General features: G+C 52.4%; 2 protein-coding genes across 20 annotated transcripts in view; one reads left to right on the top strand and one right to left on the bottom strand.

Annotated features, from left to right (window-relative positions):
- ADPRM (ADP-ribose/CDP-alcohol diphosphatase, manganese dependent) overlaps positions 1-15,513 on the top strand; it is a 324,587-nt gene that overhangs the window by 76,471 nt on the left and 232,603 nt on the right. The gene's annotated exons all lie outside the window — the stretch shown is intronic.
- Positions 1,312-8,998, bottom strand: LOC123619920 (transmembrane protein 238-like). Of its 3 annotated transcripts, XM_074342177.1 has the most exons (3): positions 8,468-8,998; positions 7,298-8,237; positions 1,312-2,313 (listed from the first exon to the last, which is right to left on the bottom strand). In XM_074342177.1, exon 1 carries the CDS (start codon positions 8,805-8,807, stop codon positions 8,568-8,570), a length of 240 nt encoding a protein of 79 aa, XP_074198278.1. In that variant the 5' UTR covers positions 8,808-8,998; the 3' UTR covers positions 1,312-2,313; positions 7,298-8,237; positions 8,468-8,567. The 3 variants fall into 3 exon arrangements, with proteins under 3 accessions (XP_074198278.1, XP_074198279.1, XP_074198277.1); XM_074342178.1 differs by lacking the exon at positions 7,298-8,237 and having other exon boundaries at positions 1,312-2,308; XM_074342176.1 differs by lacking the exon at positions 7,298-8,237 and having other exon boundaries at positions 8,468-8,996.

The following is a 15,513-nucleotide window of genomic DNA, read 5'->3' as shown; positions in this document are numbered from 1 at the left end:
GTCAGGGTTGTTTGAGATCCCATTCTTCAAAGTGTCTTAGGGACAGTTTGGGGGTTTTTTTAAGCAGCAGTGGTAGCACCTGGGTGCTTGTTGAAAGTGCAGAGTCTCACCCCTCCCAGGATGACTGAACCATAATCTGCATGTAACAAGATCCCCAGGTGGTCTGCATACAGTTTGAAGCGTGCTGCTCTCACCATCTCTGAGGTTGAGTCTGAGCTTGTAGCCTCTAAGTCTGTGCAATCCAGGCTCCCTGAGCACCGCGCTAGCAGACACTCAGTTGCAAACCAAGCCTTGCCCCGAGGGAACATCCCTACTTAGCACATGCATTGCCTGGGTATGCCTTCTCAGCTCTGACTCCTAACCAGGGTCCCCAGATGGTGGAAGGTAAATTCTGAGAGGCCCTCCCATGTGGACCTCCTTTTTATTCCAGAGGGTTAATGCAAAGGCCAGCAGGTAGTCAGCTGAAACTGCATTCACTTCACCCCTACTCTATCACAGAATTACCCTGCACACACTCTCCAGAGCAGTGGTTAGATGCCCACCCTGCAGGAGCATGCCCTCTAATTCAGAAGACACTTCAGGACTGGAGCAAGTGCTCTGCATGGAGAACCATCTCATACACGCATTTACATTGCACGAGAACCACCAGAAGAAAGAGTAAAGGAGGGGGACGTACGTGACGAGGAAGATTGCCTGGAGTGAGTGTGAGGTTGGAGGTCGGAATCTGCTGTTCTGCCAGCCTCAGCTCCTCCAGCCTCTCGCAGATGTGAGCATCCGCTCTGGGCTGAGCGTGATCCTAGTTTTTCAAGATTTGCATATTCTGAATTACATGGCTGCTTTGCGGGGGAAAGCCAATAATTCTGTTTAGTCTCCAGCCTAGGAAACAGAAACCTGTTCTATTTCTAGAATGAAAACACCAGCTCTGTTGATCTCATGAAGAGAAGTTCTGTGGCCTCCAACAGGTGTTTTCCTAAGGAATTGTTCATCTTCCTAATGCCTTCTCTAGAATGTTCTTTCGTGATATCTCATCAGGTTTCTGAGTCCAGCCTAATTCTGAGAAGCCAGGCCAGTGGCTGAGCACAGAGCTTCCTTCTAGAAGATTCCATAGTGTCAGGCTAACCCATGTACTGTCTCCAGTCCACCAGGCTCTGTGCCTTTCTTCCCAGGAGGTGCTGTACTGAATTCAGAATTCCAGGGCTTGCACAGAGGCAGGTTAAACGGATGAGAAGATGCCCTGAAACAGGGAGTTAAGGAGTTGTGAAACCACGCAGACTCAGAAATCGGTTATGTCATCTTAAGACAAAAGGCCAATCAACTTTTTTTTTTTAATTTAGGCAACTACCTCACACTGTGAAAGATCTGAGTCAGCTTATAAGAAACACATACGAACAGGGTGAAATATAAATAAAAAGTACAAAATTAGGCCAGGGGAAACAGAAAGGAGCAGAGCAGCCCACGCACAGGTGACGGTCGCCGGCGCATATGATGAGCCCGGAAGGGTTCAGGCTGCACTTGACCACATGCAGTTAAGATAAAAATAGAGTCCTGCTCTTATGATCAAGGAATGAAAGACATGAGGACTGCGCAGCGGAGCCTCGCTTGCTCGTCAGGAAAATTCCTGGAGGGTTTCATTTGACTAAAAGCTCCTTTGAGCTGTCCCTCAGCGTGGCCCGGCTGAGCAAGCAGTGGGCGGCATTGGTGGTCCGTGCATGCGGCCCGGGGAGGGGGCCCTCCGGCGCCCCGCGTTGGCTCAGCGTTGGCGTTTGCAGCCGGCCTGTACAAATAACGCTACCACGTGCCGCGTGGATGATACCGCATGGATGAGGCGGAGCCTCTAGGGGCTCACACAGTCTCTCCAAAGAGCGGAAGAGCGGAAGGAGCAGCCGTTCAGCTGCTATGTGCTCGCGGGAGGTCCCATTTGGACTCTTGTGCTTGGTTCTAATAGATTTTTACAGGGACATTGACAAGAGGAGCAGCGATAGACGGGACTTCTTGCTGGGCACCCAAGTCCACAGCAGGGTGATGGCCATCAGAGCCCCACTGCGAGAACATTAGGGGCTGTTCATAAACAGGCCCTCACAAACAGCTGGGTGCCAGCAGTGGTGTCCGTGGCCCAGGGCAGGGATGCTGGTGTCTGGATGGAGCTTGGAATCCGCCAGAAGCCTGGCCCTCATGACCGTTCCTGGGCATCCCAGTGGGTGCTTTGAAAGCCTCCCTCACAGCCGCTGATTCCTCCTGGGTTCTGCTACAGGCTGTGCTGCCAAGAGAGGGCACCTGCTTGCTCTGATGCTTCTCTATCAGTCAGGACCTGTGCTGAATACAGGAAGACAGAATGAATCAGCCAGGATTCGAATGCGTTAACCCAGGCCTGCTTGGTTCTTGGAGTCCGCTGGACTCAAGTTTGAATTCTGTTACTGCCCTTCAACAGCATGGGACGGTCGGCTAGCCATGAAACCTCTGTGAGACTCAGTTTCCTCACCTGTAAATGGGGATCCAAACCCTTACCCCACGGAGTTGTAAGCATCGAATGAGGTCAGGAAAATAAGTGGTTGGCCCAGTAGATACTGAGGCACTCGGCACATCTTCGTTCCCGTTCCCCACCCTTCCTTGCAGGCAGAGCTTATTGCTCTCTGGGCTCTGGACTCCGCCCCCAACCTGCACCCTGGGTGGATCCAGATATACTTCTCCACCTGTAATTTCAACATCCTCTTTTCTTGTCAGCTTCCTTCCCTCCACTTGCCGTTCTGCCTAGTTTTCTGCATCTGCTCCTCTGGAGAAATCACACTTGAGACCAGCCATGCCATCGGGCTACTGATTCTGAGAACTAACCTGCACCCTTTTACGCATCTCAGCAGCCACTCCACAAGTCGCCCGAGTCCTGTTTTTGTTCCCCCTGCTCCCTGACAGGCTCATTGCCAAGTCCCATCACCTTTCCTGGGCTGCAACCTTCCGTACGACTCCGAAGCGTTTGAAGGTTGGTCCCCCCCACTATTGGGACGGCGTCCTCCTTGTCCTCTTCACCTCCTGCCAAAATGCTCTGTGGGCTCCCAGCCCGCTTTCCTCCTCCTGGTGCCCCCAAAGCTGGCATGGCTCGAGGTTCCAGCTTGGGCCCCTGCGGGGGGGCCAGCATGGCGAGGCCAGGGGTCAGCGCACTGCTTCTGTACGAGGCCTGACAGTAGATATTGTGGGCCCTGCCGGCCACCTAGCCTCCACCGCAGTCGCTCAAGCCTGTCGTCCCAGCTCAGGGCAGCGCAGGTAGACGCCAGGGAGCAAGCCAGCAAGGCCTGACTTACAGAAAGACAGGAAGGGCCATGGCGGCCCCTGGTCTGGTGGAGGGGGGATGAGCAATCAGGGCGGATACACCTAGTTTCACAACCCGGCTCCATTACTCACTAGTTCCACCATGCTGGGCAAGTTACGTAATCTCCTTATCTGTGGAAAGGGAATTGTGCTAACGATAATAATAATAATGATGATGATGATGATGGTAGTGGTGATAATCACGCTCTCCTCACGGCATTGCTGACGGTGTACAGTGGGATAACGGGCAGTGCCTCCTTCAGTAAATTTTTGCCTTCCTGCCATTCCCCATCCCCACGCCCCATTTTCTTCTGTTTTCCCTTCACCGTCCCACCCTCTACAATCTCGTCCCCCATCAAGTCTCCAGGCTCTACCTCCACCTCCACGTCTGATCTCCCTTCTGAGTTTAAAGTCTGCCCATGCAACACCAGCTGGGTAGTTCTGCTCATAGATACCTTTTGCACCTCCAGCTCTGTGTGTGCAAAGGAAAACACCTCATTTTAAGCAAACCCGTGCCTTCTCCGGACCGCCCTTGTTCCATGGGAGGCAGTGCTTTCTGAAGCCTTTGGCTCTGCCATCCCCCGCCAGGGACCAGGATGTCTGCCGGCCCGTCTGTCCTCCATTCACGCTGTCTCTGTCCCTCTCCCTCCTCCCTGTGGCCCTCCTTTTGGCTCGATCTCTTATCACGTGCCATCTACTTTCAAATGGGCTCCCTGTCTCCGGGCCTCTCCTCCCAACCCATTCTGCATGTGAGCCCCGGTTCCTCTTCCTCAAGCAGGGCCGTGCTCTGTTGCTCTCTGGTCCAAAAAGTCATTGAAAGTTCCTCCTTGCTTTCCAAGTGTCAGAATCCTCATCTGGCTTTCAACATCCTCCAAGTTCAGCAATGAGCACGGCCAACCTGGTCCCACGTGTCTGTCTGCCCACCCTTTCCAGGCCACTCTCTGTCTTCCCTTTCCGCAGTCCTTCCCGCCGGCTCTTGCCAGGGGCCAGCTCTGCCTGTCTCACCTGTCGCTCAGGACCCAGGCCAGACATCTGACGCCCCTCCCCCCGGCCCCCTGCCCCCGGCACCAAGCCAGAGGACCTCTTCCTTATCTGGGCTTTCAGAGCCCCGTGTGAGGCTGTGCCTCCCTCGTGGAATGCATGTTCTGTGTACTTTGGGAGGCATTGTGTACTTGCTGTATCGCTCCCTCTAGATTAAAAACTCCTCCTGGGATTAGAAGAACATTTGGCCATCCACGCAGACCCAGGGCCGATCTGCCTGGCTCTGCTCTGATTGGCCCCTCCGAGGCAGAGAGGAGAGCCCGTGTGTTGGAGAAAGTTAACTCTCCAGGGCTGGGGGCTGGGGGCCTTCCGTGCCCCTTGGCGTTCACTGTGGTGGCGTGGGAATGTTTGTGTGTATTTGCCTCCAGGGGTGTGTGTTTCTGGTAGGTGCATGGCAGGTTGTGAGGGTGTGTGTGTGTGTCAGTAGTGTGGATGGGGTGGGGAGCCACAAGAGTGTGAGGTTTTTATGTGCATGTGTGGGGGTGTAGGTGAGGGGAATCTGGGTATGTGAGGGGTGTGGGGAGAGGGTATCTGTGATGGATTGTGGACGTGTTGGGTGTGTGGGCTGTGGGGGGGCAGCGGGAGAGGTGGGCGTGCAGGTAGGGTGTGCGTGCTTTGGGAGTGCTGATGAGGTGCAGACGAGGGAGTCTGGTGTGTGTACGTGGAGGGATGTGTGTGCAAGTGTGTGTCTGCTGGGGGAGGGGAGCCTCACACCCTCCTGTAAAAGGACAGGAGTCCTCACCTCCCTTTGCAAGGACTTACCTCCATCGGCAAGACGTGCCCGGCAAGTAGAACCTGGAGCAAACAGAGCTTCAGAAAACAGTGACTGAGCGATAAAATCGCTTGGTACATGGTTGAGCGGTAAAAACAAGCCACTCGACCTGAAACTCCTGGGGGACCTTGGAGGGTTAGTGACCGGGTGGCTCTGCCCCGTCCTGACTCTTGCCAGGGATGTGACGTGCTGATCCCCGGTGTGGGTGGGGTGGGCGGGGTGGGGGCTCCTAGCGAACCCATCCCCCGGAACTCTGGAGGGCTAGCTGGGAACGGCAGCATGAGGCTCGGAGGTCAGGGAGCGGGGCTCTTCCTTTCCCTCCACTCCGAGACTTAGGGAACTGGCAGAGCCAGTTACAAACTGCCCATAAATCACAGATATGATCCAGGTCATAGAAAGGAAGGGGGTCGAGTCTAGTCGTTTCAGAAATATCTTTTGGCATCAGCATTTGTGTTCACATGAAGCCGTACGTGTAAATTCAGTATAAACTTTAATACTGAAAACCCAGTGGCTCTGGGTGGGTGGGTGGGTGTGTGTGTGTGTGTGTGTGTGTGTGTGTGTGTGTGGTGGGGCGGGTGGGGCTGCTGGCCTCCTGCCTGCTCACTCCCTCCCTCAGCCCCAGCCCCCAGCGGCCTTCTCAGAGCAGTTTGAAACCTCTCCTGGAGACCAGACCTCCTCCTCTAAGGAGAATTCAAACGGCTTGCCTCGGGCCACCCAGGGGGTGACAGGCAGCCCCTGTAAGAGGAGGTCCCAGCCCACCGTAACGTGTCACTCGGGCCAGCCCCAGACATTGTGGGGGATGCGGGGACTGAGTGAAAGCTGGATGAAAGGGCCTGCTGGCTGTAGGGTCCTGTAGAACTTGGAGTCTGGGGACTGAAAAGGTGAAGGTGATAATTGCATGACTGTTTTCAGTGGAGACTACAAAGGACCCACCGCTTTTGAAGTCCTCACAAGCCAGACGGAAGTCTGGTGTTCTGGGCCGGCTCCGCCCCTCATACTCACTGAGAAGCCCCGACGCTGTACTTGCTTGAAGTCTCACTGCTTGTAATGCTTCAGGGAGTCTGTGTGGGGAAGGTCTCATCCCTCTGTCGTGGACCAGCCACCGGCTGGGCGGGGCTGATGCAGTGTTTTGCTGGTCATCACTCAAAGGGTGCTGTAAGCATATTAACTTAGTCTCTGCAACACCCTTATGAGGTAGGGGCTATTTTAGCCTCAGCTTTAAAACCGAGGCTGTAATCGGTCCCCTCTCCATTTTATAGATTTCGAAACCAGGGCATGAGACATGGCTAGGCCATCGCTTGCCCCGGGGCCATAGCCACTGGAGGACAAAACTGGATTCAAACCAGACAGCCGGGGTCTTGGCCTATGCTCTTCAGCTCTGGGCTGTTGACCTACTTTCTGTTTGATGAGGGAGGGTGCGCAGGACAGGGAGGCTGACCTGGGAACCCCTTGTACCTTAGCTCCCAAAATGGGCTTGAACTCATGACCATGCCCATCATCACCCATGCCTTGGCCAAGGTGGTCTTTTGGAAACAGAGATGAAACTATGTCAAGTCCCCACTCCTGCTTACATCTCTTTAATGATTCTTACTATTCTTAAAATAATGACTAAAATCCTTAAGAGGGTTTTTTAGGGCCTGCCTGGTCTGGCCTCCCCCAGCTGCAGGGCCCTAACCCTCTCCTGCACTTGCCCTCTGCCTTTCAGTTGCCCTGCTGTATTTTATTTCCTGCTACCCCAGGACCTTTGCTCAAGCCATTGCCTCTCTCTGTCTCTAAGACTCCACCTTCTGAATTCATTTCTCATGGAGCGAGGTTCCTTTTCTTCCTAGTCATTACCTGAGTGCTGTCCTACATTCTTAGTCAAACTATTTGGCCAATGTCTGTCCCTCACCTGATGGGAACTCCCTGAGCACAGAGACTGCATGTGTCTTATTCTTTGAGGCGTCCCCAGTGCCTCGCACAGTGCCTGACATGTCTTCGTGAATAAGCAAACAAATACGGGGTCCCTTCTTGCTTTGAAGTTTCATGTTGCAACGTGTAAACTGACCCCCACCACTACCAATCTGAGGCACACCAAGCTAATTGGGACTCTGGGTCAGTTTATCCCCCTCCTTGGTATGTTTGTAACAACACCTGGCATGTGTAAGAAGCACGTTATGGGCAAAGAGCCTTTTTATGCCTTACCTCTTTTTGACCATTGCAACAGAAGGAGCAGGTAATACTATCCTCATTTTACAGATGGGAAAACCGAGGCCCAGAGCATGATACAACCTGTGCAGTGTCACTGGCAAACAAGTGGTGCTGCTTTGAGCCGGACCCAGGTGCCCTAGTCACCTGCCAGGGACAGGTTTTGCCTCCCCTACTGAACCCTCTTCAAATTGCTGCTCTTGTCTCTCACTTCCAAGGATCAGGTGGAATCCCGGAGAAAATACACGATTATTATTTCCTCCTTTCAACTCAGCATTGACCTTTGCTTTTCACCCTCAAAACGGAGTGCCTGGCTGTGCCAAAGAGCAGGTCCCTGCCCACCGGGTAGGGGGGTGACGACCAAACCAACCAGGACTCTGGTTTCAGTCCCCTGGGGAGAGCTGCCCGTCTCTCATTCAGGGCTGTGAGGGCCAGACCCACTCTGTCTTTTGTGTTCCATGTCCATGTGAATATCTTCCAATTATCTGCCTTCTTGGCTACATGCAGTCAGCTGCGTATTGGCCCAGCCGGGATGAAATGGTCAGCTGTGGTCTCTTGACTTCTGGGTCCCCCAGGCCAGCCTGGGGCGCTGCTGCTGCATGGGAGGGTGCGTGAGGAGGGTGGGGCAGGGGCGCCGAGAGTGGAGGTGGAGGCAGGTCCTGAACCACCCCCCACCTCCCCCCAGTATGTCCCACCTGGGCAGGTGCAGGGAGGAAGCAAATGAGAAAGGCCATCCTGGGTGGTTCTGCTCTGTTTCCTCCTGCAGCAGCCAGCTCGCAGGCAAGGGTGTAAGCAGTCATTGGGGAACTTTCCATCCTCTCCTAGTGCTAAAGTCTTTCCTCCTCAGCAAGGATTCTCCCCAGCAGAAAATCAGATGGGCTCTTTTCTCCAGGTTTTAACCTGAAGGGAATAACTTCCTGTTCTGCACGGCAGGACCCTTGGTAGTGGATAGAAAAGTGAGAGGATCTGTGGAGACCCTCTTTCCAGTTGCCTTAAGGAAAAGGGTCCCCAGGGGAGAAACATGTGCCCCACGTTCTCCTGGCCAGCTGGAGCCCAGGTTCTCAGGACCCCCAGCTGGGGCGCAGTCTTTAGGCTGCTGGCCCATTTAGCGTCACTGAGTTCCAGCCTCCCGGGCCGTGCCTCCAGGCAGGTTTCACGTGCACTCACCTGGTCCCTGGTGGGGCATTTTGGGTGGGAGCGGCCGCATGCTCCTTCTCCTCCAACTGCCCAGGAAGCCTGCGTCCCTCCTCCTCTGCCCATGACCAGGCTACAAGTCCAGTTTCTCAAGAGACACCTCGATGTTGAGGGAATACCAGATGACCCACAACAGCAGGCTGAAAGCCAGGATCACGGACCCTGTGTAGACCAGGAAGTCCCAGTAATCGAGGGGGGCGAAGATGCCCACGAGCAGCAGGGCCAGGCCCAGTGTGTCCAGCAGGAGGGCCAGGCCGAGGAAGAGTGCGCAGCGCCCGGGGTGGCATCTTCCCCAGGGCCTCCCCAGGAGCATTGCCCAGGAGGCAGGAGCAGGAGGGCCCAGCCGCTCTCCCGGGGCTGATGTGCACAGGAAGGTGGCAGTCCTGCTGGCTGCCTCCTTCTCTCCCAGCTGGGTGTGAACAAATGAGTGAGCTGCCCGTCTGTTTGGAGCCACACGGAAGTACACGTGGATCTCCCTTTATGAGCACGGCAGCCAGTGGGGCAGGATATTTCTTAACTGTTTCATGGCTCAGGAATGATCCTGACCAAAATAGTGACATCACTGCTAGCGGGACAGGTCGTCGCTAGGGCCAACCAGATGACGCGGGGGGGAGGAGTCAGGACGCCCTTGGATGGACTTGCCGTGTCAGAGGACTAGGAGCCTGTGGGTCCCACAGAGGGGCTGTCCTGCCCTTGTTCTGCCTCTCGAGGCCTGGGCAAGTCCTACCAGGCTCCTGAGACGTGTGGTGTGGTGGGGGTTTCCTCCCCTACCTGCTTCTGCCCGACTCTTGCTGGTGGGGACAGGGGGTTTTATGTAAAAGATATGGAAGAGAATTTGTTGACGTAGATTGTGGAGTGGTGCTGTGGTCAGTGTCAGCAGGTAAAGGTTTGTGTGTCTTGTAGGTTCTCCACTCTGAAGACCTCAGGACCCGAGCTTCCTACAGTGAGGCTCAGCACAGCCCTTCGGGATAAAGGCAGACTCTGGAAAGGGGCAGAGATGAAAAAGACTGAGAGGACAGAGAGGGGACAGCAGGGAGGGAGGGGACTTGTGGCCTCTGTCTGCGGTAGGCTGGGCGTGGACCAAAAGGCAACTCCAGGGAAAAGTCAGGAAATGTTTACCTGCTTCTCCGGCTGTGTGTTTTCCAGACTGACTAGCTCCAGTTTGCCTTCTGTCTCCAGCACACTGTATCCAGTCCTGACTCGTTATGTATGAAACAGGGTGGTCATATCAACAGGCCACTTCTAGGGTGTACAGGGTGACCATCAGCTGAGAAAAATGCAGGAAAAACCCCACACTGGGTGCCCTGAGCAACAGAAATTGATTGCCCCCCAGTTCTGGAGGCCACAGGTCGGAGACCCGGGTGTCAGCAGGGTGGGTTCCCTCTGAGGGCCGCGGGGGAGGATCTGTTCCGTGCGTCTTTCTGCTTCTGGCGGTTTCCTGGCCGTCTGTGTCATTCCCTGGCTTGTAGATGCATCGCTTCATGTTCAAGTGTCATTCTCCCCGTGGGCACGTCCCCTCTTTCCAAGGGCACCAATTATATTGGAATAGGGCCCCCGCTACTCCAGTAAGATCTCATCATAACTGTTTGCATCTGTAGTGACCCTATTTCCAAACGAGGTCTCATTCTGAGGAAGCAGGGGTTAGGGTTTCGACATATGAGTTTTGGGGAACACAACTCAGCCTGTAACTGTAGCTAAAGGAGTTGTTTGCTTCAGGAGCACCTTTGGCTTTAGCTGTAGTGTGGGTAGAAAGAAAATTTAGACTGTCAAACCAAGCTTTCCGAAACATAATTATGAACTCCGCACCTTATTAAACGCCACCTCCCCCCATTCCACCCGGCACCTGGAAGGGGGCTTCAGCCCCAGGGACACCGAGTGCCCTTGGTCGTTCCCTGTGTCACAGGGGGAGAAGCTGAGGTGCAGGGCCTTCTTGCTGCCGGGGCTCTGGCTGCCCCCCAAGGTGCTCATCCTCCTCCACAAGTGGGGAGCCCTGAGTGACCCCAACACTTCTGAGGCTCCTCAGGCTGCCGCCACCCCTGTGGCTCAGAGGTCTGTGCTTCTGCTGCTCCCTTACAGCTCAGCCTCCTCTTGGCAAGTGAGACCTTGTCACTCCCTTGGCAGAGTCATCACGCTCTGTCACCTCCCTGTGATGTCACAAGTATGACAGCCTCTCCATGACCTGAATCCTAAAGACCAGGCAAGACCGAGACAGGAACAGGCCAGCCAGTGCTCAGCTGACCCAGAGTCACAGTTCCAGGCCTGACTATTTGAATGACCAAGGCTCAGTCACCGCCTGAGTGGCAGGGGTCAGATGTTGAGCGGGTCTAACCACACCAGCCTGTGCCTCTCATTAGCTGTGTGACCTTGGGAAAGTCACTTGCCCTCTCTGTGCCTCAATTGCCTCATGGTAAAACAATCCCTTATTTCACAGGGTTACTGTGAGGGTTAAGTGAGTTCATAGGTGTAAAGTGCTTAGAACTTGAACACTGTGACATAGGAGTCACCGAGTGGTTGTCACCAAACATCTCCTGTTACATTCTTTCTGCCATGATGCTTCTGTAGGGAAAACCCCAGATTGAAAGAGACCCATCACTGACTCTCCTGCACCATCATTCTCTCCTCTTTATCAGTCTTGCCTTCACCTGGTTGCAGCTCCCTGTCTCCCTGCCCTGCCGAACCCCACCAGGTCCAATTAGGATGTACTGAGCCCACCCTGATGGCTACAGTGCCACCCTTAGTCTCATGAAATGCTTGTCCAGTCCTCAGTCTCTCATCTCTCCTGAAGCTGCTCTTTATCTTCGTCATTCTCAAATCTCTCCACTTCCCCTACTCTCAGAATCCAGTGTTTATCAAACCTTACATTTGTGCTACCCCCTGGATTTTGCCACCACTGCGGTCTACTTCTATTATTTGTTACAGAATATTATATGAATTTGTTAATGTGTTATTATACTAGTTTGTTAATATTATACTATTCTGTTAATTTTTTCTTTAAATGAACTTTTTACCTCAATTAATCATTGCCACTGTGAGTGGAAAACTGACCACGGTTTTATAATAGACCACGAGTATTTAAGAATATATACACTGAAAAGAAACAGTATAATTAAACTAGCCCAGAGGTTCTCAGACCTTTTCTGTAATGGGCCAGATATGAAACATTTTAGCCTTTGTGGGCCTTAAGGTCTCTGTTCCAACCATTCCATTCTGTCATTGTAACAAAGGGGCCATAGGAAATATATACATATATTTCATATATATATATATAGGAGGTGTGGCTGTGTTCCAGTAAAACTTTAGCCATCCTAATGGGTAAGAAGTGGGTAAGAAGTGGACAGTGACTTTTCTAAAAGTACCTGATACATTTGTGGAGGTAACTTGTTGAGTTTTGCATCTCCCTCACTAGGCTGGGCACCCATTTCAGTCGGGCAGCAGCTCTGCCGTCTTCTGTAGCCCAGCACCCACTGTTTGTTGACTCGATTCATTTTACAACTCCCAGCCACTCCCAGCTACTGGGAAAGCTGCGAGTGTTTCACCAGAGCTCCTCCAGCTCTGCCCAGACCCATTCAGTGTCCCTTCGTAGCTTTCATCTCCTACTTCCCCCCCGTTTCTGCGGAAGTAGTGCTCCCGCGACTCCCTCCAAAGCAAAATGCCTCCACGATAATACCTTGAAGTCTGACCTCACAGGGGAAGTGGTCTGCTGGGCTTCTAGTTTTTGCTTCCCACACCTTTTAGTTTCACCATCTATTTCCGCTGGCATTCAGCTCTGAGTTAAGTGCTGGGCACATAGTAAGACACGTCAGAGCTGTAAATCCTAAGGCATCACCACCACGTGATCTGCTGGGTTAGATGCTAGAATCTTCTGTCACCACTTATCTTTTTCTTCTCTTTCTTTTCTTTTTTTTTTTTTAGTTGAAGTGTAGTTGGGTGGTGTGGAGGGGGTGTCTCTGAGAGAATGTCCTTGTCTTCCCACAACCTTCTGCAGGGCACCTGCTGTTTGTCTTCCTGAGCCTGTGGCTGCTGGGGCTGTGGGCAGGTGGGCCCAGAGGGGCCGAGCCTGGCCAGAGGAAAATGGTGTGGGAATTTCTTACCTGTAGGATGAATGAGAGCAGGGAGAAAAAGATAAGGGAGTCTGGAGCAAGAATCAGAACTCCAGGGACCTCGAGATGAGCCTGACTCACAGATCTGAGATGCCGGCCTTGAGGGCAGGTCCCTGAAGAGCTGGGGGCAAACCTAACAGGTGGGCAATGCCTTTGCTTGGAGGATTTGAAAAAAAAATGCCCTTACAGTGAGATATTTAAAATCCCACTGAAATGTCAGAACTTCAGATGTGATAGCCAAAGCATAGTTATTTAAGGACTTAGAAGGACAAAATAATAGTTTAATTAATTAAAATGATAAATTATTAATTCTAAAAATTAATGACATTTTTTATTGTGGTAAGAACACAACATGAGATCTCCACTCTTAGCAGATGTTTACGTGTACAACACAGTCTTGTTAACTGTAGGCACAGGGTTGTACAGACGATCTCTGGAACATTTTCATCTTGCATAACTGAGACTTTATAATATTTTAATTTACAGGCTTTATTTAAAAGCTACTATCATAAGAAATTACCAAAAAAATCAATATGAACCAAAGAAAGTAGGACAAAGGAAAAGCTAAGTAAAGATAAACACTGAAAGTGAAAAAAAAATAGAATGGAGAATTTTTTTCCAAGTTCAGGAAGACAATGAGAAGAATATAGTATAGGAACTATGTATATAATAGAATGCCTAGTATATAGTATGTAGTGTTATGGTAGATAGTGTCCTGTATGTATAATATGGGAGTAAGTCAGTCTAAAGAATTCTGTTCTTTAGTGGATTCTCAGCTGTGTCAGTATGGAGGAGCACTGTCCAGTGGAAATTTCCGCAGTGATGGAAATGCTGTGTAATCTGTGTTGTCTGGTATGGTAGCAATTAGGCCCGTGTGATTATTGGGCATCTGAAATGTGGCTAGTGTGGCTGAAGAACTGAATGTTTAGTTATATTTAATTTTATTTAATTTAGGTGTAAGTAGCCAGATGTGGCTATCATATTGGATGACACCATCCGTCTCTTGAAAGGGCCGTGGGGTGGTTGGGGGAGGGGGTGACTAGCACAGAGGGTTGGGGGCCTGAATGGGCAGGTGGAGGCAGAGGATGCCAGAGAGGCCATGTGATGAAGGGGCAGCCAGAGTAGCAGGGGACAAGCAGAATGGAAGCCACTGCCCAACAAGGCTATGGGTCAGGCGGCATGGTGTCCCCACCAGGTCCTCTTCAGGACGGGGTTGGTGTGGAAGCCCCACCACCGTGGGGAGAGGGGGGAGATAGGGAGGACGAGTGAAGGCATCTCCACCACCTGCACCTCCTCCCTCTGCGGGAATGTTCAGCCCCAGACCTGCACTGGGGCTGTGAACTTCCTCCTCTTCCTTCAGATCTCAACACAACCCTGACCCACCCCCACTGCGAGGGGCCTTCTGTGACCACACCGTCCCCTCCCCTGTGTCTTGCTTTCGTAGCCCTCACCCTCCAGCACCATCTTCTGCATTGGATGATGTCCTTGTTATGGCCTGTCTGCCTCTCTAGGGGAAAGCGCCAGAAAACAGGAGTGTGTGTCTGTTTTCTTCCCTTCCTTCTCCCCAGCGCCCAGGCAGCACTCCCGAGGTGCTCACTAGCTGTTTGTTGGATGGATGACTGGGACAATGTTGTCTTTCACGGGCCAAATGGGAAAAGGCTTTGTGAGCCATCCCATGCCCTTCCCTGGTCCAGCCTCCCCTTCCTCCTCCCAGCTCGGGCTCCCACAGCCCGTCTGGCCACACGCACCACAGCCTGTCTCTTCTTACCCAGGACCTGCCTCACTCCCTTTCATCCTTTTGTTGGGCTGGACCTGAAAGCTGTTGCCCTGGCCTTGACTGCAGGTCACACGCACACAGGGCGCCACTCAGTCTGGTTCCTCTGAACAGTCCCTGGAAGGGAACACACTCTCTCCCTCAGGAAGGGCAATGACGTGGAGATTTTCTTCCCTCTCCCAGTGAACGGGCACCAGTGGAGTGTTTGGCAGCTCTTCTCAGTTATTCACTTGGGGTTCTTACCTGGATTTTATGAGGTTCTTACCTGGATTCAAAGTGAAAATGTGCACATGTGAGTTATTCTGGAAAGAAGTTCTCTATGAACTACAGTAATGCTACAGGGAGAGCCCTGCCCTCAGTTGCAAAAATGCTGTGTTTGTTTGTTTGAGGTCAGATACCTCGACCCCACCTGGAAGACTCTATACGGTTTTACAAACTCAGGCAGAAGTCTAGTCTAGCCAAGGATTTGGGAATTCCTCCATTGTGCTGTAGCCTGAAATTCTCTCTTCCTGTGACAAAGATAATAACTACCTGCCTCTTACTGAACACCTGCTACGTGACTGCACCCCATTAGCACTTCCAGTTTCCTTATTTAATCCAGACAAGGACCTAAGAGGGTAATTATCATCCTCACACATAACTGGAAGTCTGAAATGGAAATGCAGTAAGTTACATGGTTTAGAAATTAGCTTGTGGAGTCAGATTTCAAACTCAGGTCTGTTTAGTGCCAAAGCCTCTGATTTTCCTGACTGTAAGTGCTTCGTGTTAATAGGTGGTTAGTTTTTGAGCTGGATAACTTGGGCAGTTGTGATTCAGGCTCCTAAGCGGTTTGGAGGAAGGAGAGAGTGTGATGGGAAACAAGAGAAGAGGGAGTGACAGGGCGTCAGACAGGCTGAGACCAGGGCGGAGAGGGAGGATGTTCCCAGCGGGGAGAACATGCTGGGTGGAGAGCAGAGCTGCAGGGAGCAAGGTGGGGATGAGGGTCTGACAGACGTTCCGCAGGCCTCGAGCTCGGCTTGGGGAGGGGGTGGCGGGAGATGAGGCCTCACAGGGCAGGTGGGGAGCTCAGACTTTGCAAAGATGATGATATGGAAGGAAAAGGCTTGCAGAGATTTTGCATTTGGGGAGAAGGTCATCCTGGTGAA

This window comes from Camelus bactrianus, chromosome 16 (genome assembly GCF_048773025.1).
Source record: "Camelus bactrianus isolate YW-2024 breed Bactrian camel chromosome 16, ASM4877302v1, whole genome shotgun sequence".
Taxonomy (NCBI): Eukaryota; Metazoa; Chordata; class Mammalia; order Artiodactyla; family Camelidae; genus Camelus; species Camelus bactrianus.
The sequence above is the reverse complement of the archived record's forward strand: the minus strand, read 5'-3'. Positions and strand labels throughout refer to the sequence as shown.

Excerpts from the sequence above, each read along its gene's own strand:
- LOC123619920 (XM_074342177.1), bottom strand. The coding sequence starts at position 8,807 with ATGCTCCTGGGGAGGCCCTGGGGAAGATGCCACCCCGGGCGCTGCGCA.